The sequence below is a fragment of the Equus asinus genome, chromosome 2 (genome assembly GCF_041296235.1).
Source record: "Equus asinus isolate D_3611 breed Donkey chromosome 2, EquAss-T2T_v2, whole genome shotgun sequence".
Classification (NCBI taxonomy): Eukaryota; Metazoa; Chordata; class Mammalia; order Perissodactyla; family Equidae; genus Equus; species Equus asinus.
Genome location: NC_091791.1, coordinates 124,014,420 through 124,040,931, shown reverse-complemented (window position 1 = coordinate 124,040,931; position 26,512 = coordinate 124,014,420). Strand labels below are relative to the sequence as shown.

General features: G+C 37.2%; 1 protein-coding gene across 35 annotated transcripts in view; it reads left to right on the top strand.

The window, feature by feature from the left end:
• The window catches only part of SCAPER (S-phase cyclin A associated protein in the ER), a 490,115-nt gene that overhangs the window by 336,742 nt on the left and 126,861 nt on the right, over nt 1–26,512 (top strand). For all 35 annotated transcript variants that reach the window (XM_070504430.1, XM_014841435.3, XM_070504422.1 and 32 more), the window contains one exon: nt 12,580–12,703. In XM_070504430.1, coding sequence (XP_070360531.1) covers nt 12,580–12,703 — 124 coding nt within the window. The remainder of the gene's footprint in view (nt 1–12,579; nt 12,704–26,512) is intronic.

Sequence of the window (26,512 nt, the reverse complement as noted above, 5' to 3'; positions counted from 1 at the left end):
ATTTTAGGGAGAAAAGTTCATATCGGTTTCATTCACTCATCTTTCTTTTATTGCTGCCACTATCTTAATTTAAGCCCTATTGCTTATGCTATTTTAACCAAACACAAAGAACAGTCAGTCATTTAACATTTTTATTGCCATGTACTTAGCACTTTGTTTAGTACTGTGGGTGAAAGATGAGTGAGAGAGGGAACTTTTACAAAGGAGATGTTCTGAACACCTGCAAAACACTTGGCGTTATCAAAAATACAAGAGTAGTGAAACAATTTTATAAATGTATTATATTTGTTTAACAGAGTCTTTTGCATGTCTTCACCAATTTATCACATATAAATGAAGAAACTAAGGCTTAAAAAGACTGAGTTATTTGTCATCAGTCATCAGATTGGCAGCTAGGACCAAGCCTCCTGTTCTGGTATTCTTCCTTCTATACCTTATTGCCTGCCATCCTATCATCAAAGAGAGGTATTATCAGTCTGCAAGTACTTGTTAAATTTCTTGTGTGTTGAGATATGTATGATTTTTGTCTTCAAAGAGTTTATGTCATGATTGGAAAGCTAAGACTAATCAATAAGTTATTCTAGGGGCCAGCCCGGTGGCGCAGCGGTTAAGTTCGCACATTCCACTTCTCAGCAGCCCGGGGTTTGTCAGTTCGGATCCCGGGTGCGGACATGACACCGCTTGGCATGCCATGCTGTGGTAGGCGTTCCACATATAAAGTAGAGGAAGGTGGGCACAGATGTTAGCTCAGGGCCAGCCTTCCTCAGCAAAAAGAGGAGGATTGGCAGCAGTTAGCTCAGGGCTAATCTTCCTCAAAAGTAAATAAATAAATAAATAAGTTATTCCATACTACACAACAAGATTAAATTATTGAAGGCGTAAGCAGAAAGTGCTATTTAGTTCAGAGTTTGAGTCTATGAAAGTCCTTGTTTGTATCTCTTACAAAGTTGGTATTTATAGGATGATGTTGGCTGGAATTTTGTTTCTGATATGTGAACATTTAACTTTCACTATTTTAATAAAAATATTTCATTAATATAAAAAATTACTCTCATAATTCCCGTGAGTTGCTAGGATTTTTTTGTTATTTTGTTTGTTTAGTTTTTGACTTTCAATAGGGCAGGTATTGTTTGATTGATTGGTTTGGGGGTTTTAGTTTAGGATTTTTTGTAGTGGTTTATTGGTGTGGCTACAGGAAATGGTTGTGGAGTCATTTTTCCCACCTAACAGGCTAGGAGCCAAACAGGGACAAGAGGAACTGATCTAACAGATATTGGGCAAGATGAGCCAAAACCACATGTAACTATTTGTATATGTGAGACAAACTGTTCAGGAAAGATCTAGCAATGAAGTCTAAAAAAAAAAAATACAATGTTTCCATGTTACTTTAAACATCCTTTTCAGAACTTAAATCAGGTGGCAAATATGAGGTAAATATATCATGGAATGCACTTCCCATCAATAACAGATGTAGATATTATGGAGTTGGAAACCATGTTCTACCCCATCTGCCCACTATGTCGTAGGCCCTCAGTAAAAGTTAACAAAATGTATTTACCAGTGTGGGTAAAATTTAGAATACAATCCATTGTTAATAAACAACTCGTCATTTCTAGGCCAGATTATTTTAATATAATTCTAAATATCTGTTTTTAGATCAAGGTTTGTTAAAAGTGAATAACTTTCCCCAAGACAATAAAAGTAAAAAATTGTTTTGCAATCTAATTAACCATAGTAATTGATAAATACTCTTCTCCATTTGACATATTGAGGCATTTTGTTTATGTCTCAAAAGGCTGCACAGAGATAGAGTTGACAGCTGTTATACCACTAATAAGATTAAAGTAAAGAAATTAGTTGTGTCGACTTTAATCTGCTGTTTAACACTGTAAACCACCTGGGGTCTTCTCCAGAGCCAACATGTAATTGTGAATTTAAAATTACATAACCGGATCCTACTTAAGAACATATCTAAAAACTTGCTAATCGTAACTGTCTTGTTATTAGACAAGGTAGAGTTTAGCACTAGAGTTAAAATAAATGCTTTAATTTGATGCTCACCCTACATTTTTAAATGTATTATTGCACTAAAGTTTAACATTAATGTTTGAATTTGATACTCACTCTACATTTTAAAATCTATTATTGTTATCTTTGAAACGTAACACCTCAGTTGGAGATTAATTTTAGGAAGTATGGAAAGTTTAATTAGTTGGTACTTAAAGTATATATGGTTTCCCAGCTAAAATTATATGTGTCTGTGGAATAACTAAACTGCGTATTCTAATTCTACCAAATTCACCAATTAAACAAAAACCCTTGAAATAACACATCTAGTTGAAGATTTCTTACTCCTTCCTCTGAGGCGTCATTATAATTAGAAAAATTGTTTAATTTAAAAGTTAATTTTAGTGGTATTAAAATGTACATTGTAGAATATGATATGCAATGTAATAATCATGTGTGATTGTTACATTGAGTTTTGATGCAAACTGAAGTATAGGATGAATATAATTTGCATCCCCACAGTGAAGACTGGTTGGTCAGGCCGCATAATTAGCATCTCTTGAAGAGCCCTGTCTTGAGCTGAGATTTGCTGTTCCTAGATGTTGGCTCCCCCACCATCTCCATCCACCGTAAAGTGTTCTAGCATCAGAAAGGATGAAGCTGAAGGCAGGGAAGACAGTGTAAGTTTATGCTAGTCATCACAGCACCAGTGGGAGAAATTTTCCTCTTCATCCACAGCTTACACTGATCCAAATGTCCAGTTGTCCACTGCAGAAAAAACCTCCCAAATTCTGTCACAAGTCCACCTTCTCTTTGGTCACAAAAATGTCAAGACTGAATTAATCTCTTCATTGTTAAATTTTCTGCATCATTCTTCTGTGTTCACATTTCTTGCTACGAAGACATTTTCTTATTAATGAAGACTTTTTATCTAATTGTACTAATTTAATATCTTTTAATTTTATCAACAAAATAATAACTCTTAAAGATTTCCATATATGCAAGAGCACATACAGGACTTCTTACAAATACATTTTCCATGTCAAATACCATTTTTCTCTACTTTTATTCAATATATTTTATTCTGATCAGTATTATATATCTAAAATATTTGGTACAACAGACCCAATGAACATTATTAAAATGAGACTCCATTTGAAAATTTTCTCCCTTGCCACCATAACTAACTTTATAAATGCAATCAGATAACACTGTCTTAGCAGTCTTTTAAGCACTGTATGTTGTTTTCTAATTTGAGATTGATTGGTTCAATAATATACACTAGAATCTTTCCCCTTTCTGTAGAGGTGAGCTAAGAGATAGATCTGTTACTATCATCTGGTTTGCAAATGATAGCTGATTTTACTTCCTTTAAAATTTTAAGGATCATAAACTTTCCACATGTTTTCTAAGCTAGGTAGTGTGATTTCTTTACCTCTTTTGGGTGAGGAAAAGAGTATTATATTCATTCATTGTGTCAGTCAGTGTATATTTTTGAGTTCCTGCTGTGGACCAGCAAGTGTTTTAGGTGCTTTCTATACATCACAAAATAAAAGTTAATAAATATGCAAAAGATTTGAGTAGATACTTCACCAAAGAAGATACACAGATGGCAAATGAGTGTGAGAAAAGATGCTCAACATCAGTAGGAAATACAGATTAAAACCATAATAAAGTACTTTGTCATCACCTGTTAAAATTGCTTTAAAAACAAAACTCATACTACCAAGTGCTGGTGAGCATACAGAGCAATTGCAACTCTCTTACACTACTGGAAATGCAACATGGTACAGCCACTTTGGAAAACAGTGTGTAAGTTTCTCATAAAGTAAAGCATACACTTACTATATGGCCCAGCAATCCCACTCCTAGATAGTTACCCCAGAAAAATAAAAAAATGTCTTCTCACAAAACCAATAAATGAATGTTTATAGCAGCTTTGTTCATAATTGCCCCAAACTGGAAACCACCCAAATATTCCTCAACTGGTGAATGAATAAGCAATTCATAAGCATAGAAAGTATCCATGCAATGAAATACTACTTAGAAATAAAAAGGAACAGACTACTAATGCATGCAACAACATGGATGAATCCAAATGCATTGTGCTAAATGAAAGAAGCCAGATTCAAAAGGCTACACATGGAATGATTCCATTTACATGACATTCTGAAAAAGGCAAAACTATTGAAATAGGTAACAGATATATGATTGTCAGGGGTTGGGAGAGAAGCTGACTAGAAAGCAGCTGCCCAGGGGAATTTTTGGAGGTGATGATTCTATTATCTTTATTTTGGTGGTGGTTTCACTACTGAATGCATTTATCAAAACTCTGTACACTAAAAAGGGTGAATGTTAACTATGTATAAATTGTACTTCAATTTTAAAAATTACATATTGAAAGAGCAAAAAAGAGCACATGATTTATAAGGAAAAGAGAATTAATTTATCATCCAACTTTTCAATAGCAATACTTTATTTCAGAAGATAATAGAGTAACACTTTTAATATACTGTAGAAAAGAAGATATATGCCAAGAACTTTATAGCCAGCAAAATCGACCTTCCTTTTTAAAAGGCACAAACACACTGTTCTCAACATGCAAGAACTCAGGGAATATTGTTCCCACAAGAGCCTCCTAAGGAATCTAGTAGTGAACAAGCTTGTGACACGCAAATAACTACAGATACATTTACATATGAACTGGTAGTGAGCATTAAATATGTAATTATAGCAGTAAAACTGAAGAAGATTAAGAGGGAGAGTATGGTATGAAATGACTGTATGTTCTGATAATATAGCTAGTATAACCTCTTTGGAGGTGAGGAATGGGTACAGCGTATGCCAAAATGTTTTTAACTTTTTTAGTAATCATAATTAGTGCTTGTACTGTTAGTTTTGTTATTCTGAAACTGGTATGTGTTGTAATATAGCATAAAAAATGAGTAATTACGGATATTCTAATTCTGTCATCCTTGTTGCCCTGGAGGACCAAGATTCTCAGTGTCAAAAAAAAGGAGAGAGAGCTACTGTATAGAAGAATTTAAAGAAAAAAACTCTTAGTCCTGAATTTGAATCTGAAATATCAGTATGTATTCACAAGATATTTTAAGTAGGGAGCATGGTTCCTACCTCTGTTCATTCTAATGAGTGTTAAAGTAGAATAGTGGAAAATGTGGTTAATTAATGCGTTACATTCTGCTTGAAACAAGGAAGATAGTTGTCCCTTCATTAGACATCCCTGTGCTCAGCCATCTCTGTGCTGCAGACTGTGAGGGCCCCAAAAGGGATGAATCAGGCAAGGACCTTACCTGGAAGTAACTTAGAGTGGTTAAGTGATATAGCTAGAGTGTTCAGTGATTTGACACGAGTCTCAGTTTTCAGCCTCAAGAATTGGCATATGCAGCCTTTAGGTGGACCACTCCTGCAGAGCCAGGCGGAGATTACAGGTCCTGTTCTGTGATGAGGCCACTCATTTGGTGGGTCCAGTTAGAGCATTAGAATTCTAACTGCAAGTAGATCCCCCTAGTTTCAGATAATGCTTTTTAATAATATCTAAAGAAGTTCTTTTAGTTTGGAGTTTTATAAAGACAAAGCATATTTTGAGAATGACAATGATATGAACTATATACCATTTATTAAAATGCTTAGTGTGAACCAAATGTACTTGATAAATTATAATATGTATTAGGACTCTACTTATAACATTCATTTCTCCCTTTCCTAAGGAACTGATATTACTTCAGGTCTGTGTGTTCTGGTTCTGTCTAGATAATCTTTCCTCAAACTAATCCTATATCATTTGCTAACCGTCCTCTATATTTTGTGAGAATCTGTCCCTTTTCTACACTTACCCACATCAGGCCAATCTCTTTCTTATGTAAGGGGTGAAAAAGTAATTGATGAAAATTCTAAGTTTCTCTTTGCAGCTATATTAATAATGTGACTATGATACTTGCTGTGCCTACTTGTCACAGAATTTTTTTCTGCAGGAACTTAAAGGTGTTCACTCTCCCCCCATGTATGTAAACTATGTATCATTTATTAAATGGTTAATGCAAACCAAAGGTATTTGATAAATTATAGTATATTTTGAGACTCTGGTTTTAAAATGCTCATGGCAGTTATTTTAAAATGAGTTGTCTGCTCTCTTGACACAGGTGTAAGACAGTGGCTTTTGATAACAGTGTTTTCTGAAAAGTCTTAACCACCGCAAACTGCATAGGGATATAGATTATATACTTCCTAAGTTATATTATCAAATCCTCTTAGGCTGCAGCCACCTGGGATTTTTCTATTTAACTATGTCATAATTTCTTAGGTAATAATCTTATATTTAATTTCTGTCCTTTTTGTATGTAAATATGTTCCCACACTTATTGCCACAATAGTCAGTTTTTGTGGTGCCTTGTCTATCCTCTGTTTTTCAGAGGAAACATTTTCAGTGAGAAGACTTACTGACACAAGATTCACTCATCTAGTCATGATTATTTGAAGCAGAAAACCTTTATCTCAACCCAATCACAGTGTGCTTTTGACAAAATGGACAGTAAGATTTTCATGTCTTCTCAGAAGACACTTTTAAAATCTGGGGCTTTCTATTTGATGTTAAAAAGTACTTCCAGTTGTTTGAGTTTTAAATTACAGGGAAAGCTGCTTGGGCAGACCACCCAGGCTGGGTTCAAAGAGGAGATCTTTCTAAGACAGGTGCTCTTCAAATAGAGATTGTCTTTTCAAACAAGTTTTACTGAGTGGAAAAGTTTTTCCTGACCATGAGATTTGTGGTCCCCCGCTTTTTTTTCTCCTCAGAAAGTAGTTTCTTTGTGGAAGTTCCTTGGGAGAGTTTTGTGAGCATATTATTATATGGATGCACATTCCTCACTTCGCCAATAACGCCTTTTCTTTAGTGTGAAGCACAGAGAGCATCAGGACAAAATCCTATACTATGTGTTGTTTGGTTTTTTATATGTATGTTTAATTATGCCTTATGATAACCCACAAAAGATTTTAGACAAGTTTTAGGGACTTTAGTGAATAAAACAGAAAAATAGAAATTAAAAATCAAGGCTATAAAAATTATAGATCAAAACCAAAGGGAAAATAGGATACAATTACAAAGCTGTAAAGGTTATAGTCGTTCTAAATGTAGTACCCTCATTTTTTTTAAGCCTTTAAGGTTCTACAATTTTATATATTAATCCTACAATAAAGCTTCAGTACACAAAACAATGTGATATAGGTGCAATGCTTGACAAAATTATCAATTAGGCTAGGAAACTGGGAATATATCCTCTACACAGTTAGGATAAAGGTGGCATTTCAAACCAGTAGAGAAAAGGTGGAAATAAATTTAGGCTTCTGCCTCATACTACACATTAAAATAAATTCTAAATGACTTGATAGTGAATTGTTAAACCATAAAATTACCACACCTAGTGATAATTCAAGGAAAAATAAATACAAATGGCTAGATAGAAATGTATAATTACCTCATCTCATAGTGAAGAATAACTTTTTAAAGGATAGGAGGAAGGGAAGAAAAAAGAAAACCATAAAAAATTGTTAGACTACATAAAATTATTTGGCTTCAGTACATAAAAAATACCTCAAAAATAACGTAAGCAAAATGAAAGGCAATAGGTAAACTGGAAAAAATATTAACAACATGTATTAACCCTTTGTTATATTTATAATGAGAGAATCCTTATAAATCATTAAGAAAAAGATGAAAACCTCCAAAACAAATTTGAAGTAGAGGATAAGAATATTAACAAAAATAATAAAGCAAACCCCTACCTTATACCTTATCCCACAATCAGTTTTGTATCATGGATTTAAATGTAAAATCTATGAAAATATTAGAAATAAATTTAAAAGAATATTTTTATAATCTTGAAGTGAGAAGCTTCTTCTAAGTCTGACACAAAAGCCAGATGTACTAAGGGAAAAGTTAGAAAGATTTTATCAAATAAAAATAAAACACTCTTTATGAAGAAAAGCAAAAGAAATTTAGATAAGCAACAAACTGGAGAATTTATTTACAGCATACTGTGATCAAAGGTTAACATCTTTATTATCAGTAAAAAGTCTTATAAATCAATAAGAAAAAGGCAAACCCCCCAATAGAAAAATGGCTAAAAAGTTCACAGTGATGATTCAAGAAAATATAAATACACGTGGCTAATAAGCACATGAAAATGTCTTTAGTCACACTAGTAATGAAACGCAACCTTTAAAAATACCGTTTTTAGTTGTCAAACTGGTAAAGATTTTTTAAAATGAGATTATCCAGTGTTGGTGACAGCATGGAGAAACTCTTTTTCTGGGAGTATAAATTGGCTTAAAATATTTTCTTGTGGAGGGCAATTTGAATTTGGCAGTTCTATCAAAAATCTTTAAAATGTTCATATCCTTTGACCCAAATTATCATTACTGGAAATTTACCTTAAGGAAGCAGAATGATTTGTTCAGTATAGCTAATGTGATCATGGGTTATGCTGTTGAGCACATCCCATGTTTGCTGTTGAGCACATCCTATGTTTGTGGAGTTCCCAACCATATAAGGTAGCCCTCCCACTACAGAACCTGCGAATGCCAGATATTTCCTTCCCAGTCTTCGTTGTGTCTAGGATATGGGCTTCTCACTTAGGCTTCACAACCCAGCATACCCATTCCAGACTTGTACTCTGAAGCTAATGAAGTAAACAAGCAAGGACATCACATACTTTCTTCTTTTGACATTTGGAGGCAGCTGCATCTAGTGTCCGAAGTCACAGTGTGAGTTCAATCTGTGGCATATGGCGCCCAGTAGTTTTTTTCAGTGGATCAGTTGGTAGTATGTGCTTTGGGTATTGGTCATGGCAGTGTAACTTCTACGGCTGTGTTTTATAAATCCTATGATATACCAATAACCTGGCAGTTGATTCCCTTTCTGTTTAAATCAGCCAGAGCTTTCTTCTTGTGGCTTGTAACTAAGAACTCTGACTGTTAAAATAGCATTATTTATAACATTGAAAATTAGACACAATAGTAAGGGATTGGTTGACATAAAATCTTATATTCATAGGATGACACTGTTCAGCCTTTTAAAATCATGCAGTATTTCTCAGTTTAAGTATTTTAATCAGGAAAGGAATTTAGAATAAGACGTTAGATGCTTACAAAATTGTTGGAAGGGGTTGTAGACCTGGATTGACTCCAAAACAATACCAAACATATCCACTGGGGGGTGCTTCTCCCTCTGGGGCCAATACAAGTAAGGAAATAAGCTAATACCACACACAACTGTCTCTCACACTCAGGAAACCACAGAATGGGTACCTGAAGCTGCAGATGAGAGATTATGAAATCAAATCCAGTAGCACAAGTTATCCCACTGGTTCTTGTCACCCAGAAGCTGAAAAATAGAACCTGGAATGCTGCTGCAGGAAAGCCTGACATTTCCAAACCTTGCTTAATAGCAACAATAGCCAAGAGCCACAGGAAGATGGACTTGATTTACTTCAACCTCCAAATCTTATATGATACTATTTGTGTAGGGGGAAAAAACTCTTGCATATGCATAGACTGTCTCTGGAAGGATTGTAAACTAGTAACCATGGTGATTTCTAAGGTGGGAAATTGAGTGGCTGATGCACATAAGTGGGAGAACAATGCTTTTCACCATATACCCTTTTTGTGGGCATATGTTGTACTATGGTCATCACTCCTGTTCAAAAAGTTACCAAGTTAAATTTTCATTTAATTTTAAATGTAAATAATTTGAATTTAACTCAAAGCTCAGTAGTTTTTACTGTACTCCAAGGGAATGCACTTCCAGGCCTCTGAGGAGCCCTTCAAGGCTCTGTGAGAGGAGGGAGCAGAGTAGGGCCCTGGGTCCACCGCTTCTGTTTCAGTCAGAGCAGCTCTGAGTTTATCTGTTCTATAGTTTACACTTCTGAGTAAGAGTTTGTAAGCTTTTAAGCTTCTAAGGAGGCATTCTGCTACTTTTTTAAAACTGAAGACCACTGTTCACTCAGCATAATACCCTCAAGGTAACAAAAAAAAAATACCAGTGTTACAGAAGAATATTAAATGTCATGGAGAAATATTCATTATATATTTGTTAAATAAATATATATAAGAATAGAAAGCCTGGAAGTACAAATATCAAATTATCTCTTGATAGTTTTTTACTATTTCTTTGTGCTTCTCTTTCCCAAATTTATTATAATTATTTTTATAATCATAAATACATGCTATTTATTCAATTTTAAAAAAGAACTGTCTTTGAAAAATCTAGATATGTTATCTAATAAATGAAATGGTGCTTATTTGCATTTATGAAGGATTTGCTTAGTAGAACCTCTAACCAAGGGTCATAATGACTTACCTGTGTACCAAGGTTTTTCTGTACAGCCCTCAGTGATTGAATGAGGCCAGACAGAGCTGAGTCTCCTCCTGGCTCTCTTCAACTTAAAGTTCTTTCCATTGTTCATGCCAGCATACCTTGAAAAGATTTGGGAAGCAATGTGCTTTATTAACCTGGAAATAATAGCTTCTATAGCATGCTTTATTTGATTCAATTTATTAATATTTCATTTGTGCCTTATTCATAACAAGAATAATACTAATAACCCTAATAAAGGCTATAATTTATTAAGTATTTCACCATTTGCCAGGCACTGCCCTAAATATTTTACAGATATCATGTCATTTAATTCTCATGACAACCGTGTGAAGCTTAGGTAATATTATCTCAGTTTTATAGGTGAGAAAATGGATGCTAAGATGTTAAATGAGTAAGTTACTAAAATCTCAAATGACAGAACTGGGATGCTAACCTAGATATATCTTATTTCGATGTCTCTACTCTTATACCCTACCAATAGAGTATATACTCATACTCTACCAATATACCCTATTATGCCCAGTTCTCAGCGACCTATCAATTATGTGAAGCACAAGATACAACTATATCAGTTAAACAGATGGTTACAGATACAACAGGGGCTCTCTTCACCATCTCTCTCCCACTACAGTGTCAGTTCCATGAGGACAGAGAGCCTCCATGAGGTCTTGTCCACCTAGCATAGTGCCTGGAAAATCCATTGACACGTAGACATTTGTTGAGTGAATACATACTCACATGGTAGTTCTTAGAACTGTACTTCTCAACTCTGGGTGCAGCTCAGAAGTGCCCATAGAGCTTTTGAAACATGCAGATGTCTGGAGCTCACCCATCCCCCAGCTATCATCTCCAGGGGAGGAACTCAGGCAAGTATATGTTTTTAAAGATCTGTAGGTAATTTCAGTGCTCAGTCAAACTGTAGAACCTGACTTTTAGAGCAGTGGTTTTCTGACTTAAAGGTGCATCAGAATTACCTGTAGAAGTTGTCAAAGCACAAGTTGCTGGAGTTCAGCCCAAGAGTTTCTATTTAGTAGGTCTAGGATGAAGCCTAGGAATTTGCATTTCTAAAAAGTTCCCAGTTGATATTGATGTCACTCGTCCATGGATCACACTTTAAGAATTATTGTTCTTGAGGACTGATTAGAAGAGACTAAATCAAAACATTTGTACATGGAACTTAAGCAGGAGATTTATTCAGGCTAGAATCAACATTGAACACTCAGGCAATGCAGGTTTTAATTAGAGTCTTCAAAGCACCCAGAAGAGTGCTCATTGAGTTTGTTGCTCCAAAAGTTTCTTTAAACAATGAAATATAATTTTTTTTTCTGGTGAGGAAGATTGGCCCTGAGCTAACATCTGTTTCCCATCTTTCTCTTTTTGCTTGAGGAAGATTGTCACTGAGCTCACATCTGTGTCAATCTTCCTCTATTTTGTATGTGGGACGCTGCTACAGCATGGCTTGATGAGCAGTGTGTAGGTCTGTGCCCGCGATCTGAACCCCTGGACCCCGGGCTGCTGAAGTGGAGCTTGCAAACTTAACCACTATACCACCTGGCTGGCCCTGGCAAATACTTTTTTTAATCCCTAAAAGAAAGCATTTCTTTGACCAGTTTGACCTTACACTGTTGTACTCTCTAGGTCCTCCTCTGCTGAGGCACTCTGGAACCATGTCCACACCTCCAAACAGGTGTGTTGCTCACTCCTCAGAACTCTGCAGTTCTTGTCTCACAGGGAAAGCCTCTAGTTTCTCCTCATGTGTGCTCCCTCCTTCCGTCATTTGCCCTTTTCTTGGACCAGAAGATCTGGGAACAGAAGCTTTGACAGACCCTTTTTTCTGGGTTTATTCCAAGAATTTTAGATCCCAAAGTTCCTGGGTAATATCTAATCTTAGATTATTAAGATATTATCAGATGGACTGGTAAATATGTTTCCATTGTCTGCTGCTGCAACTAAGAAATTAATAAGAGGCAAGTACTAGGTACAAATGAACACTGGACTTTGGATAAAAATTCTAAGCTTTTATGTCTAGCTGATGGTCCTCGTACCTAATAGTATTTGGCTTGGTTTTTAGAGTGTCTTCCATCCCATGCCTCTTGCTATTGTACTATTCATTTTACGTATTTTAAATTGTTTAGAGAAGAGCTGCTCAGGTTTTATAAATGATGTTTTTCTCCTTCTATTAGGTCTCTCTGCAATGCAGTCAATGTTTACAACCTCACCTGCAATAATTGTTCAGAAAACTGCACTGATGTTCTGTTTAGTAACAAGATTACCTTTTTAATGGACCTCCTGATACACCAGTTGACGGTATGTAAGATTATTGCTTTGAGTTAGAAGCAGTTAAGGTTTGAAAAATATTCCCTGTGGAGAAAACTAAAAGAATTTAGCTTATTTACTCTTCAGATGGAAAAAAGTAAAGATCATTGGAAGAGTTAAATAGGGACTGGCAAAGAAACCACTTAATTTGAAAATCTCATATTGGATTCTCTTTAGTTCCAATATTTAATGGATAATATACTTGTAACACTTGCCAAGATCACAGATTTACATGGTTAGACTGAAGCTTTGGAATCGGCTAGACTCAAAGCCAAACCTCTGAAGCCACAGGAATGAGTGTGCTATAGAAGAGAAGAAAGCTCAGAAAACCTCAAAACCTCTCTTGCTAGCTCAGTTAAAAGGGTTAGTTTAAAAAGGACTTCTTGATGGCCATTGATTTTATTTTTTAAGCAAGAAAGTCCTCTGCCAGAAACGGACAAACCTGTTATACTTTTGAAAGTGGAACAAGCAGCCAATTGTAGCCTTAAATTTTACTTTAGTTCACAGATGTTCCAAGAGGTAAGCTCAGTGTAATATCTAAAGGTTTAGGTCTGTGAACTGCAGTCTCCAGAACACAGCCCTGGGGCCAGAAGTTTCCTGGTGAAGTTTCTGAGCCCCTGAGGTATTGGCACAAAATCGTTCTCAAGCTGCAAGTTTACAACATAAGAGATTTATTTTTCAGAACCGATCTACTTTTACTCAGCACATAGTTCTAATAGCTCTTCCTAAACTATATGCCTTTTGCTCTCTTTCCTCCTCCATCTGGTTAATTTCTACACATTCTGCAGACCTTAACTGAGACATAATGGCTCCTTCTTCATGAAACCTTCCCCAGCCTGACTCTTTCCCCAAGTCTAGGTTAGGTATTCTTCTTATATGCTCTAGGCATTACATCTTTCGTAGAATTGATCACATTAGCTATTTACTTGTCCATTTTCTATGTTAGACATAAACTCAACAAGGACAGAAGGTAACTGAACACTCTATCCAAGATCCTAATACAGGGCCTGGCAGTAGATTCAGTCATTGATGAATATGTGAGTGAATAAATGGATCCCCACGTGTCTCAAGCTGAAAATCAGAAAGGGAATGTATGAAGCCCTTACAGGGAAGTGTACTGACAATGAAAGGGGACAGCAATGAGAGAGAACAAAGACACAGACCTAGAGCTGTTACACAGTTACCACAATGGGTATTTATAATGATGATACTGAGTCATCACTTGAGGGCTAAATTAAATATGGTTTATCTATAAAAGAAAGGAATAAAATATTGGTAGGACGTTTTAGCAAAAAATTCTGTCAGAAATAGTTGAAAGGCAGGGACAAGGAGAAAATACTTAGTATTTTAATATATATTGCCTCATTTAATTTTTAAAACATAAAGTCAGTATTATTGTCCAGTTTTACAGATGAGGAAACTTGAGTCCCAAAGGGATTGGCTTGCCCAAAGATACATAAATAGTAAGTCACAGAGCCAAGAGTCAAACTTACGTCTGTCAAACCCAAATTGAGGGATATTCTACACAATAACTGGCGGATACTTTTCAAAAGTGTCCATGTCATGAAAGACAAAGAAAGATTGGGGAACTGTCACAGATTGGAGGAGACTTAGGAGACCTGACAATTCAGTGTAGTATGGGATCCTAGACCAAAAAAAGGACATTAGTGGGAAAATTGGGAAATTCAAATAAGGTCTATAGAATAGTCAGTTTTATTGGCTCAATGTTAATTTCCTGCTTTCCATAATTATACTATGGTTTTGTAAGATGTTAACAGTAGGAGATAGTAATTGAAGGGAACTCTACTATTTTTGCAATATATCTGTTAGTTTAAAATTATTTCAAAATAAGAAGTGACAAATAAAAAACCAAATCCCATGCTCTTCCCCTGTTCCATGCTGCATCATCTGGAAGAATTTACTTCGTGAAACTTATTCTGTATTGGTAATGGAAGAAGAGACATTAGTGTACTTTGAACAGAACAAGTAATGAAAGAGAAGGGCATTTGAAATGTGAAGGAATGAAGAAGACGACTTACGGACAGTATCTTCCATCCTAGTACGTCATGCTTTTCTGGTCAAAACCTATTTTTATTGAGAGAGATCATATGAGGTAGTTTATTTATTCTCTCATTTAACAGTTAAGTGCCTACTATTTCCAATTCCAGAGAAGCATAGGATATGATCCCAACCATCCAGGAAATCCCTGCTTAGGAGTGGGAACAGATATATAGGTTTCATATGGTAAATGATGTGATGGCAGCCTATACAGAGTACAGTGGAGAGGAGAATACAGGAGAAGAAGGAGTTCACTAGTTCTGCCTGGGACATCACAGAGGAGGGACATTTGAGCTAGACCTCAGTTCCTTGAAATAGCTATCATTTTTTTTTCTGCAGTAACATTGGATTATATAGCTTTCAGATGTACATCGTAATATATTTCAACTTCTGTGTAGATCACTTCATGTTCACCACCCAAAAACTAATTATAGTCCATCCCCTCACATGTGAGCCTAATCACCCCTTTTGCCCTCCCCTCTCCCCTCTTCCCCTATGGTAACCACCCGTCCAATCTCCATTGCTATGTGTTTGTTTGTCATTATTATCTTCTACTTATGAATGAGATCACATGGTATTTGGCTTTCTCCCTCTGACTTATTTCACTTCTCATAATAACCTGAAGGTCCATCCACGTTGTCACAAATGGCTGGATTTCATCACTTCTTGTGGCTGAGTAGTATTCCATCGTGTATAAATACCACATCTTCTTTATCCATTCGTCCCTTGATGGGCACCTAGGTTGCTTCCAAGTCTTGGCGATTGTGTATAATGCTTCAGTGAACATAGGGGTGCATGTATCTTTATGCATTTGTGTTTTCAAGTTCTTTGGACAGATACCCAGCAGTGGGATAGCTGGATCATATGGTAGATCTATTCTTAATTTTCTGAGGATGCTCCATACTGCTTTCCATAGTGGCTGCACCAGTTTGCAATCCCACCAGCAGTGTACGAGGGTTCCCTTCTCGCCACATCCTCTCCAACACTTGTTGTTTCCTGTCTTGTTAATTATAGCCATTCTGACCGGAGTGAGGTGATACCTCATTGTAGTTTTGATTTGCAATTCCCTGATGGCTAATGATGTTGAGCATCTTTTCATATGCCTGTTGGCCATCTATATATCTTCTTTGGAGAAATCTCTGTTCAGATCTTTTTCCCATTATTTAACTGAGTTGTTGGTTGCATTTCTTTTCTTTTAAGTATTGGTGAGCTTGGACAGGACCCACAAGACCACTCACCCCGTCAACGCAGTCCTGGTCTGTATGCATTTCCCAGCCCCCTGGAGCGTACCCTGATGCCCCACTGCAAACGCCCCCACCTCTCCACTAGTGCCCCCCACAGTTACCCTGGTCTTCACACAGGTCCCGCCACACAGAGGTGGACACACTCACCTGCCTGTAGAGGATAAAGGCACCCAGAAAATGCAGGCCGACAAGAAGCCTGAGGGCTACTGTTGGGTGGGGCGGGTCCCTAGACTGGGCTGCCTGCCCTGGCTGAACTGGATTAAATCTGTGCTCTAGTGGGTGTGGCAGCCCCCTGGGCTAACAGGCCTGGGGAAGAACCTCAATGGCGTCTGCCCAGGGTCTGTGTCAGCACGCCTGGACCAGGTCAGAACAATGACCCCGACCAATGTCTCAGTCTCTGGAGAGATCCCTCCTCTCATCGAGATGCCCCCAGAGCCCACCAGGTGAGTCTCTTCACCAAAGGACTGTCAGCCTTCTCTCTGGTGATTTTAGGTTGCTGAGACGGGGAAGTTTGTGCTTGGGCCCTTGAAGGCCCGGGTCTTTTCGGCTTTCGCCCGATAGCTTTTCTGCGGGTATTCCCCGCTGCAGTTAATGGCCAGCGAAGCCAGATAATGAGACCCTTGTCTCAGTAGTTGTGTTGAGTCTGAAGGATGCTTATAGCAGTATAAGCCCCCACTCCGGACCTCACTCCTGCAGGGAGGACTGTGTACCTTAGGATGGCTCCCGCTTGGGCGGCTGAGAAATTCCGCTGCTCCCAAAGGTGATTTTTTTCTCTCTAGCAGGAATTTCTGCCCCTTCTACCTTAGTCAGGACTGTCCCGTGTTGTGGGGGTTCTTTTTATCCAGTTTTCAGTTTTCTATACAAGGTAATTTTTCCAAAAATAGTTGTAACCTGGTTGTGTTCTTGGGAGGAGATGAGTTCAGAGTCTGCTTACGCCGCCGTCTTGATGAGAGCTCTAATGGACTTTGAAATAGCTATCATTTATTAAGCATCTACCATGTACTGGGAGTTTGTAAGTAGCTTGATGCTCTCCCTTTTCTTTGAAAGCCCCAGTTTCTTTTGAATAATATTTCCTTGCTTGTGACCTCAGGGTTTCTTGACATTCAGAAAAGCTTTTAATCTCCCAGCCAATGGATTTCATCACATTCTGTGTTTATTTTGCTCAATATTGAACTGGGATCCTGGGACATTTGTTTGCCAAACACATTTTATTCCACCTTTCCTTATACGTGGCAGTTCCTGGTTTTTAAAGTTCCTTTTAGGCTCTTTATTCTCTAGCTGTCAATTCTAATACTGCTGTGACTGAGTTTGTGGCAGTTGGGAGAGGTGGGTGTGTTTCCTAATTTTCAGGAGGTGGAGGTGGTGGTGGCTATTGATGGTTTTTACATTTCTGTAAATCACTTGAGTGCATTTCCATTTTTCTTGCTCACTTGTTTTGAGGCAGAGTTACTGAAATGTGGACCACAAACTTATTAGTACTCTTTAAGTAAAGGATAGAAAATAGTCATCAAGACATTTTCCAGGGGCCGGCCCGGTGCCGCAGCAGTTAAGTTTGCACGTTCCACTTCGGCGGCCCAGGGTTCGCTGGTTCACATCCGGGGTGCAGACATGGCACCATTTGGCAAGCCATGCTATGGCAGGTGTCCCACTTATAAAGTAGAGGAAGATGGGCATGGATGTTAGCTCAGTGCCAGTCTTCCTCAACAAAAAGAAGAGGACTGGTGGGAGCTATTAGCTCAGGGCTAATCTTCTCAAAAAAAAAAAAAAAGACATTTTCCAGAAGGATTAGAAAGAAACATAAAGAAGCTAATTAATTGAGATAGGATAGTGTTTATAAGACATCTGATTATGAGGCACTTCAGCCTTTCTGGTTCATTAGCAAACTGAGATGGTTTAGAAGACGTTTTTTTCTAGTCTAGCTGCTTAGAGTTTGTTTTAGCACTCTCATATTTCATTTCAATTATGCGCAAAGCACTGTGCAGACACCAGGGTTACAGAGGTAGATTAGACACACTTCCTTCACTCTAGAAGCCCACAGTTAAGGAAGGAAGAACTTGCATATATAAATATTAAAGAAAAGCTATAAGAAGTTTTGTAACACAATCAGAGCTACAGCGTAACCCAAGTGACCTAGAAGAGTACTTGGCACATAAGAGGTACTTGTTAAATATTTGATCAATGAATGAATAAATTCTAACTTGGGGCGCTAGAGACACTTTTGGGAAGAAATTAAATTCGACTATGTCTTGAGGAAGGGTAGAAATTCTATAATTCTAGGTTATGATTTTTACAAAAGATAAATTAGCACATGTGTCACTGTAAAAGTATGTGCTTTTTCTTGCAGTATAGATTCAAAGTAGGATTTTTAGGATAAGCTGCTGGGAAATTTATTTGGAGCCCTGCGAAAACAGTATATTTAGATGGGCATGATCTAGGATGAAGGCCAACACAGATGTATTATCTTTCAAGAAGCATGAAAGCTTTAATATATGTTACAGCAGATTTCTTCCTGCATTCAGTAAGTTATTGTTAACATCTTCTCTGTACCTAAATCATTCAGTGCATGTAACAGTGGGTGTCTAGCTTCAAATTGTCTCCTTGAGGAGACCAGACATGCACATTGGAAGGCAATAAAAAGACCAGTGAAAAGAGCAGGACGGCAGAATAGGAGGTCCCAGCCCTTGTTCCACCACGGAGTTACCAACTTAACAACAATGTACAGGTCAATATACCATTAGGAGAACTCCAGAAAACAGTTAAGATGTTGCAATACACTGGGCAATTTCAAAGGCAGAAACAGCCACATTGAAATGGGTAAGAAGACATGTTTAACTTTACTTGTGACCACCCCTCTCCCAAGCTGGCACAACTTAGCCACTGGCAGATAATACCCCAGCTTAGAGGTTCTCCTTCAGGAGAGAGAGAGAGAGAGAAGAGTAGCATGTGAGTCTAGCATTCTGGCTTTTTGATGGGCTTCCCAAGGAACTTGTACCTATCTCACTTGATTCAGGGCACTGGTGGGGACCTGGCATACTCTGGATGCCTGGCTGCCCCTGAGAACAAGAGAGAGCATGGCAACTTGCTGCTGTAGAACCAGAGAACTTGCAGTGCTGCAGCCAGACACCAGAGGGAGCAAGAGAGAAAAGAGAAATCACACACATAGGCCCAAGAAGTTGCATCCCCCAACAATAAAGCTTTAGAGACCCCCAGATTCCCTAGCCACGGTGCTTGATATCTTCCCCTTTACAAAGCCAGTATATAAAAAGAAGAGGTGCCTGTTGTTTAGATGTGCAGATCCCAGCAGAGAGTTATGAGACACACAAAGAAACAGGGAACCATGGCCCATATGGAGGAACAAGATAAGTCTCCAGCAACCAATCCTAAAGAAACAGATGTGTGAATTAAATGAGAAAGAATTCAAAATAATCATTATAAAGATGCTCTGTGAGCTCCAGAATATGACTATAAATAAAATAAAAATAACAACAAAGACATAAAAAATATAAAAAGAACCAAACAGAAGTTTTAGAGCAGAAGAATGCAATAATTAAACTGAAAAATTAGCTAGAGAATTTCAAGAACAGATTTGATCAAGCAGAAGAAAGAATTGGCAAACTCAAAGACAGGTCATTTAAAATTATCCAGTCACAGGAACAAAAGAAAAAAGAATGAAAAAGAGTGCTGAATGTCTAAGATGATAAATTCAAATTGCTAAAAGAAAAAAATGCCAACCAAAAACACTATCCTGCAAAGCTATCCTTCAAAAATTAAGGAGAAGTAAAAACTTTCCCTGATAAACAAAAGCTGTGGCAATTCATCACTACTAGACCTGCCTTACAAGCAGGGAGTAAGGGAGTCCTTCAATAGAGTCCTTCAAATAGAGCAAAAACATTCTAAATAGCAACACGAAAGCATATGAGAATATAAAGCTCACTGGTACAGGTAAAGATATAAACAAGTAAAGAATGCTCTAATACTGTAATGTGGGGTGTAAATCACTCTTAATTGTGGTATACAAATTAAAAGACAAAAATATACAAATAACTATAACTATTAAAATAAGTTGAAGAGTGACATCAGCATCCTGGCAGGGTGAGCTCTCCTGGTGATCTCTTCCCTCCACAATAGAATGAAAAAGACGTTCATACTCCAGCACAAGACATCCACGCAACAAAAAAGACGTCTAGAGATCCACAAAACCATACGTTGGAGGATGGAGAGGCTGGAGCCCCCCTCAGAGGAGGTGGAACGTGGTAAGAGCAAACTTCGCTCCTTCCCCAAAAAGACTGCAATATGGGACTGACCACCACCTCTTAGAAGGAATGAAGGGGGGGATGCTCATTCACAGGAACATCAAAGATCTTTGAGTTCCCTTGCAGCCTAGGGGAAAGCCTGCTGCTGAGGTGAAAGCTGTCACGGAGGTGACTTCATCAAGCCAACACCCAGGAGAGCACTTAGCAAGGGCACAGCAAGTAAGCCTGCGAGAGCATGAAGAAGAAAGCACCCCTCCTCCCTACTCGCCCAGCACTGGCTCCAGTGCCAGGGATCCCAGCAGAATTCAGAGGGCTTAGGATACACAGCTCTTGACCCCAGTACTACCTAAATGGGTAGTAATGGTGAGCAGTAATACCAGGATGTGGAAGAACAGAGCCACACTCTCTAACAGAATCAAAAATTATATTAACTGTCCAGAAGAGAAAAAATGCTAAGTACCCAGAAATCAGTCCTGAAGACACAGAAATAGGTCATCTAAGTGACAGAGAATTCAAAATAGCTATCATCAAAAAATTCACCAAGTTAAAAGAGAATGTAGAGAAACAATTCAGTGAGTTCAGGAGCTACTTCTCAAAAGAGATGGAGACTATAAAGAAGAACCAATCAGAAATATTGGAAATGAAAGACAAAGTGGATGAGATAAAACAAAATATGGATTCCCTGAACACTCGAGCAGACATCATAGAAGAACGAATCAGCATAATAGAGGATATACATGTTAAAATGCTGCAGATAGAGGAGGAGAAAGAACTAAAACTAAAAAGAAATGAAGAAAGCCTCTGAGAAATATCCGACTCAATTAGGAAATGCAACATAAGAATTATATGTATTCAAGAGGGGGAAGGAGAATGGAGCAGAAGTCTTGGTCAAAGAAATACAGCAGAGGACTTCCAAAACCTAGGGAAGAAGATGGAAATCCATGTGAGGAAGGCTACCAGATCTCCTAACTATGTCAATGTAAAAAGACCTACCACAAGGCATATATTAGTGAAACTGACAAAAGTGAATGACAAAGAAAAAATAATAAAGGCAGTAAGGCAGAAGGAAATAACCTACAAAGGAACCCCTGTCAGGCTTTCAGCAGATTTCTCTGCAAAAACCTTAGAGGCTAGGAGAGACTAGAATGACATATACAAATCTTTGAAAGACAGAAACTTTTAGCCAAGAATACTCTATCCTGCGAAAATATCCTTCAGCTATGTTGGAGAAATATACACTTTCCCAGATAAACAAAAGCTAAGGGAGTTTGTAGCCATGAGACCGCCTCTACAAGAAATCCTGAAGAAGGCCCTCATACCTGAAAATAAAGAAAACAGGGAGAAAAGGATTACAAAGCACAGAGTAAGGAGATAAATAGGTAGAAAAAATCAGAAAATTGTGGCTATAATATCAGAACAGGTTAACAAAATTCAAGTATAACATAAAGGATAAAGGGAAAGGAAACCTCAAAGACAAAGATAATCTTGTGCTTAACCACAAACTCATAACACAAAATAGAATAAGATGTGAGAAAAACAACATAGGAGGGGAAAAGGTAGGGGACTGAATCAGTTTAGTCTAAGGAAGTAAGAGGCCATTAGAAAGTGCACTATCAAATCTACAAGTTTTTGCATATAAACCTCATGGTAACCACCAAACAAAAAGCAGAACAGAAATTCAAATAATAAATAAGGAGAAAACAAAGAAACACAATGTAAAAAACTACATAAGTCAATTGGTAGACCAAAAGACATGTGATGAGAAACAAAGGAAATGCTAGAGAACCAGAAAACAAGTGATAAAATGGCAGCGTTAAGCCCTCATATATCGATAATCACCCTAAATGTAAATGGATTGAATTCTCCAATAAAAAGATACAGAGTGGCGAGAGGGATTAAAGAACAACACTCAATAATATACTGCCTCCAGGAAATACATCTCAGTTCCAACGACAAACACAGGCTCAGAGTGAAGGGATGGAAGATGATACTCCAATCTAATGGCAAACAAAAGAAAGCAGATGTTGCAATACTTATATCACACAAAGTAGACTTCCAGATAAGACAGGTAAAGAGAGACAAAGAGGGGCAGTATATAATGATCAAAGGGACATTCCACCAAGAAGACATAACACTTATAAATATCTATGCACTCAACACAGGAGCACCAAAGTACATAAGGCAACTATTAACAAACCTAAAAGAAGATATTAATAATAACAATAAAATTAGGGGACCTCCACACTCCACTCAGATCAATGGAGAGATTTTCTAGACAGAAAATCAACAAGGAAAGAGTGGAATTAGATGAAATGCTAGGTTAGTTGGACTTAATAGATGTATATATAGAACACTCCATCCAAAAGCAGCAGAACACACATTCTTCTCAAGTGCGCATGCAACATTCTCAAGGACAGACAGTGTGTTGGGAAACAAGGCAAGCCTCAATATATTTAAGAAAATTGAAATAATGACAAGCATCTTTTCCAATCACAATGCTATAAAGCTAGTAATTAATTACTGGAAAAAAATAGAAAGGGTCAAAGATGTGGAGACTAAACAACATGCTGTTGAATGACCAATGGGTCATTGGAGAAATTAAAGGAAAAAGCAAAAAATTCCTGGAGACAAATGAAAATGAAAATGTAACATATCAACTCAGGGATGCAGCAAAAGCAGTACAAAGAGGGAAATTCATCACACTACAGGCTCACCTTAACAAACAGGAAAAATCCCAAATAAGCAATCTCGAACTATACCTAACTAAATTAGAAAAAGAAGCACAAACAAGCCCAAAGTCAGCAGAAGGAGAGAAATAATAAATGTCAGAGCAGAAATAAATGCGATTGAACCAAAAAAGGCAGTGGGAAAGATCAATGAAACAAGGACTGATTCTTTGAGAAGAAAAATAAAATTGACAAACCCCTAGACAGACTTACAGAGAAAAGAAGAGAGAAAGCTCAGATAAATAAAATTAGAAATAAAAGAGGAGAAATAACAGATACCACAGAAATACAAAGGAGTGTACAAGAATACTATGAAAAGCTATATGCCAACAAAATGGACAATCTAGAAGAAATGGATAAATTCTTAGACGCTTACAATCTCCCAAAGGTTAAGCAAGAAGAAATAGATAATCTGAATAGAACAATCACAAGTAAAGAGATTGAAACACTAATCAAAATCATCCGTAAAAATAAAAGCACAGCACCAGATGGATTCCCTGGAAAATTCTAACAGACTTTCAGAGAGAATTTAATACCTATTCTTCTCAAGCTCTTCCAAAAAATTGGAGAACATGGAATGCTTCCTAACACGTTCTATGAGGCCAACATCACTCTGATACCAAAGCCTGACAGGGACAACACAAAAAAGGAAAACTACAGGCCAATATCATTGATGAACATAGATATGAAACTTCTCAACCAAACATTGGCAACCCGAATACAGCAATACATCCAAAAGATCATACATCATGATGAAGTGGAATTTACACCAGGCGCACAAGGATGGTTCAACATCTACAAATCAATCAGTGTGATACACTACATTAACAAAATGAGGACTAAAAACCACATGATCATCTCAGTAGATGCAGAGAAAGAATTTGACAAGATCTGACAACCATTTATGATAAAATCTCTTAACAAACTTGGGATAGAAGGAAATTACCTCAACATAATAAAGGCCATATATAACAAACCCACAGCCAACATCATACTCAATGGGCAAAAACTAAGCGCCATCCCCCTGAGAACAGGAACAAGGCAAGGATGCCCACTATCACCACTTATTCAACATAGTACTAGAAGTTTTGGCCAGAGCAATTAGGCAAGAGAAAGGAATAAAAGGAATCCAAATAGGGAGTGAAGAAGTGAACTTCTCACTGTTTGCAGACAATGTGATCTTATATACAGAAAACCCCAAAGAATCCATTGGAAAACTAATAGAAATAATTAACAACTTCAGCAAAGTTGTGGGGTGCAAAATCAACTTAGAAAAATCAGTTGCATTTCTATACTCTAATAACATGCTTACAGAATGAGAACTCAAGAATATAATTCCATTCACAGTCGCAACAAAAAGATTAAAATATCTAGGATTAAATTTAACCAAGGAGGTGAAGGACTTATACAATGAATACTATCAGACGTTATTGAAAGAAATAGATGATGTCATAAAGAGATGGAAAGAGATTTCATTCACATGAATTGGAAGAATAAACCTAGTTAGAATGTCCTTACTACCCAAAGATATCTACAAATTCAATGCAATCCCAACCAGAATCCCAATGACGTTCTTCACAGAAATAGAACAAAGAATCGTAAAATTCATATGGGGCAACCAAAGACCCCGAATTGCTAAAGCAATCCTGAGAAAGGACAAAGCTGGAGGCATCACAGTCCCTGACTTCAAAATGTACTACAAAGCCATAGTAATTAAAACAGCATGGTACTGGTACAAAAACAGGAACACAGATCAATGGAACAGAACTGAAAACCCAGAAATAAAACTGCGCATCTACAGACAGCTAATCTTCAACAAAGGTGCCAAGAACATACAATGGAGAAAAGATAGTCTCTTCAATAAATAGTTTTGGGAAATCCGGACAACCACTTGCAAAAGAATGAAAGCAGACCATTATCTCATGTCATACACAGAAATAAACTCAAAATGGATGAAAGTCTTGAAGATAAGTCCTGAAACCATAAAACTCCTGGAAGATAATATAAGTAATACACTCTTTGACATGGAACTTAAAAGGATCTTTTCAAATACCGTGTCCTCTCAGACAAGGAAAAGAAAAGAAAAAAAAAAATGGGTCTTCATCAGACTAAAGAGCTTCTGCAAAGCAAAAGAAAGTAAGACTGAAACAAAAAGACAACCCACCATTAGGAGAAAATATTTGCAAATCATGTATCTCCAAGGGGTTAATCTGCATAATATATAAGGAATTTGCCGAACTGAACAACAAAAAAACAAACAGCCCAATCAAGATATGAACAGACATTTTTCCAAAGAAGATAGATGGCCAATAAGCATATGAAAAGATCTTCAACATCGCTAATCATCCCAGAAATACAAATTAAAACTCCATTGAGATACCACCTGACACCTGTTAAAATGGTTATAATCACTAGGGCTAAAAATAACAAATGTTGGCAAAGGTGTGGAGAAAATCGAACCCTCATACACTGCTGGTGGGAATGCAAACTGGTGCAGCCACTATGGAAAACAGTATGGAGATTCCTCAGAATTCTAAACATAGAAATACTATATGACCCAGCTATCCCCCTACTGGGTATCTATCCACACAACTGGAAATCAACAATCCAAAGTAACATATGCATCCCTATGTTCACTGCAGCACTATTCACAACAGCCAAGACATGGAAGCAACCCAAGTGCCCATAGACCAATGATTGGATAAAGAATACGTCACGTGGTGTATGTATACAGTAGAATACTACTCAGCCATAAAAAAGGACAAAATCATCCCATTTGCAACAACATGGATGCACCTGGAGTATACTATGTTAAGTAAAATAAGCCAAACTGAGAAAGACAAACACCATATGATTTCGCTCACATGTGGAATATAAACAAACACATGGATAAAAGAAAACAGTCCAGTGGTTGCCAGGGGAAGGAGGATGGAGGGATGGGCACTGGGGATGAAGATGGAGCACTTATATGGTGATAGACAAGAAATAATGTACAACTGAAATTTCACAATGATGTAAACTATTATGAACTCAACAAAAAATATGTTAATGGATACATAATATAAAGTGTGTGTTTGTGACATCAGTAATAGAAAATGCAGGGAGGAGTAAGAGTGTAATGCCTTTGTAGGCAGTTAAATTGTTATCAGCTTAAAATAGAGTATTATAACTAATATAACAATTATAATATTATATAATAAACTATTATTATGATAAACTATTATTTTAAAGTGTTTTTTTAAGCCCAATGGTAACCACAAAGAAAATACCTATTGAAGATACAGGAAAGCAAATGTGAAAGGAATCAAAGCATGTTACTGCAAAAAAGTCAGTAACACAAAGGAAGACAGCAAAAGGGGAATGAGGGACAAAGTAACTATAAGGCAGTAAACAACCAAATGGCAACAATAAGTCCTTCTCTATCAATAGTTACTTTAAATGTAACTAGATTAAACTCCCCAATAAAAAGACATACAATGGCTGAATGAATCAAAAAATAAGATCCAACTATATGCTGTC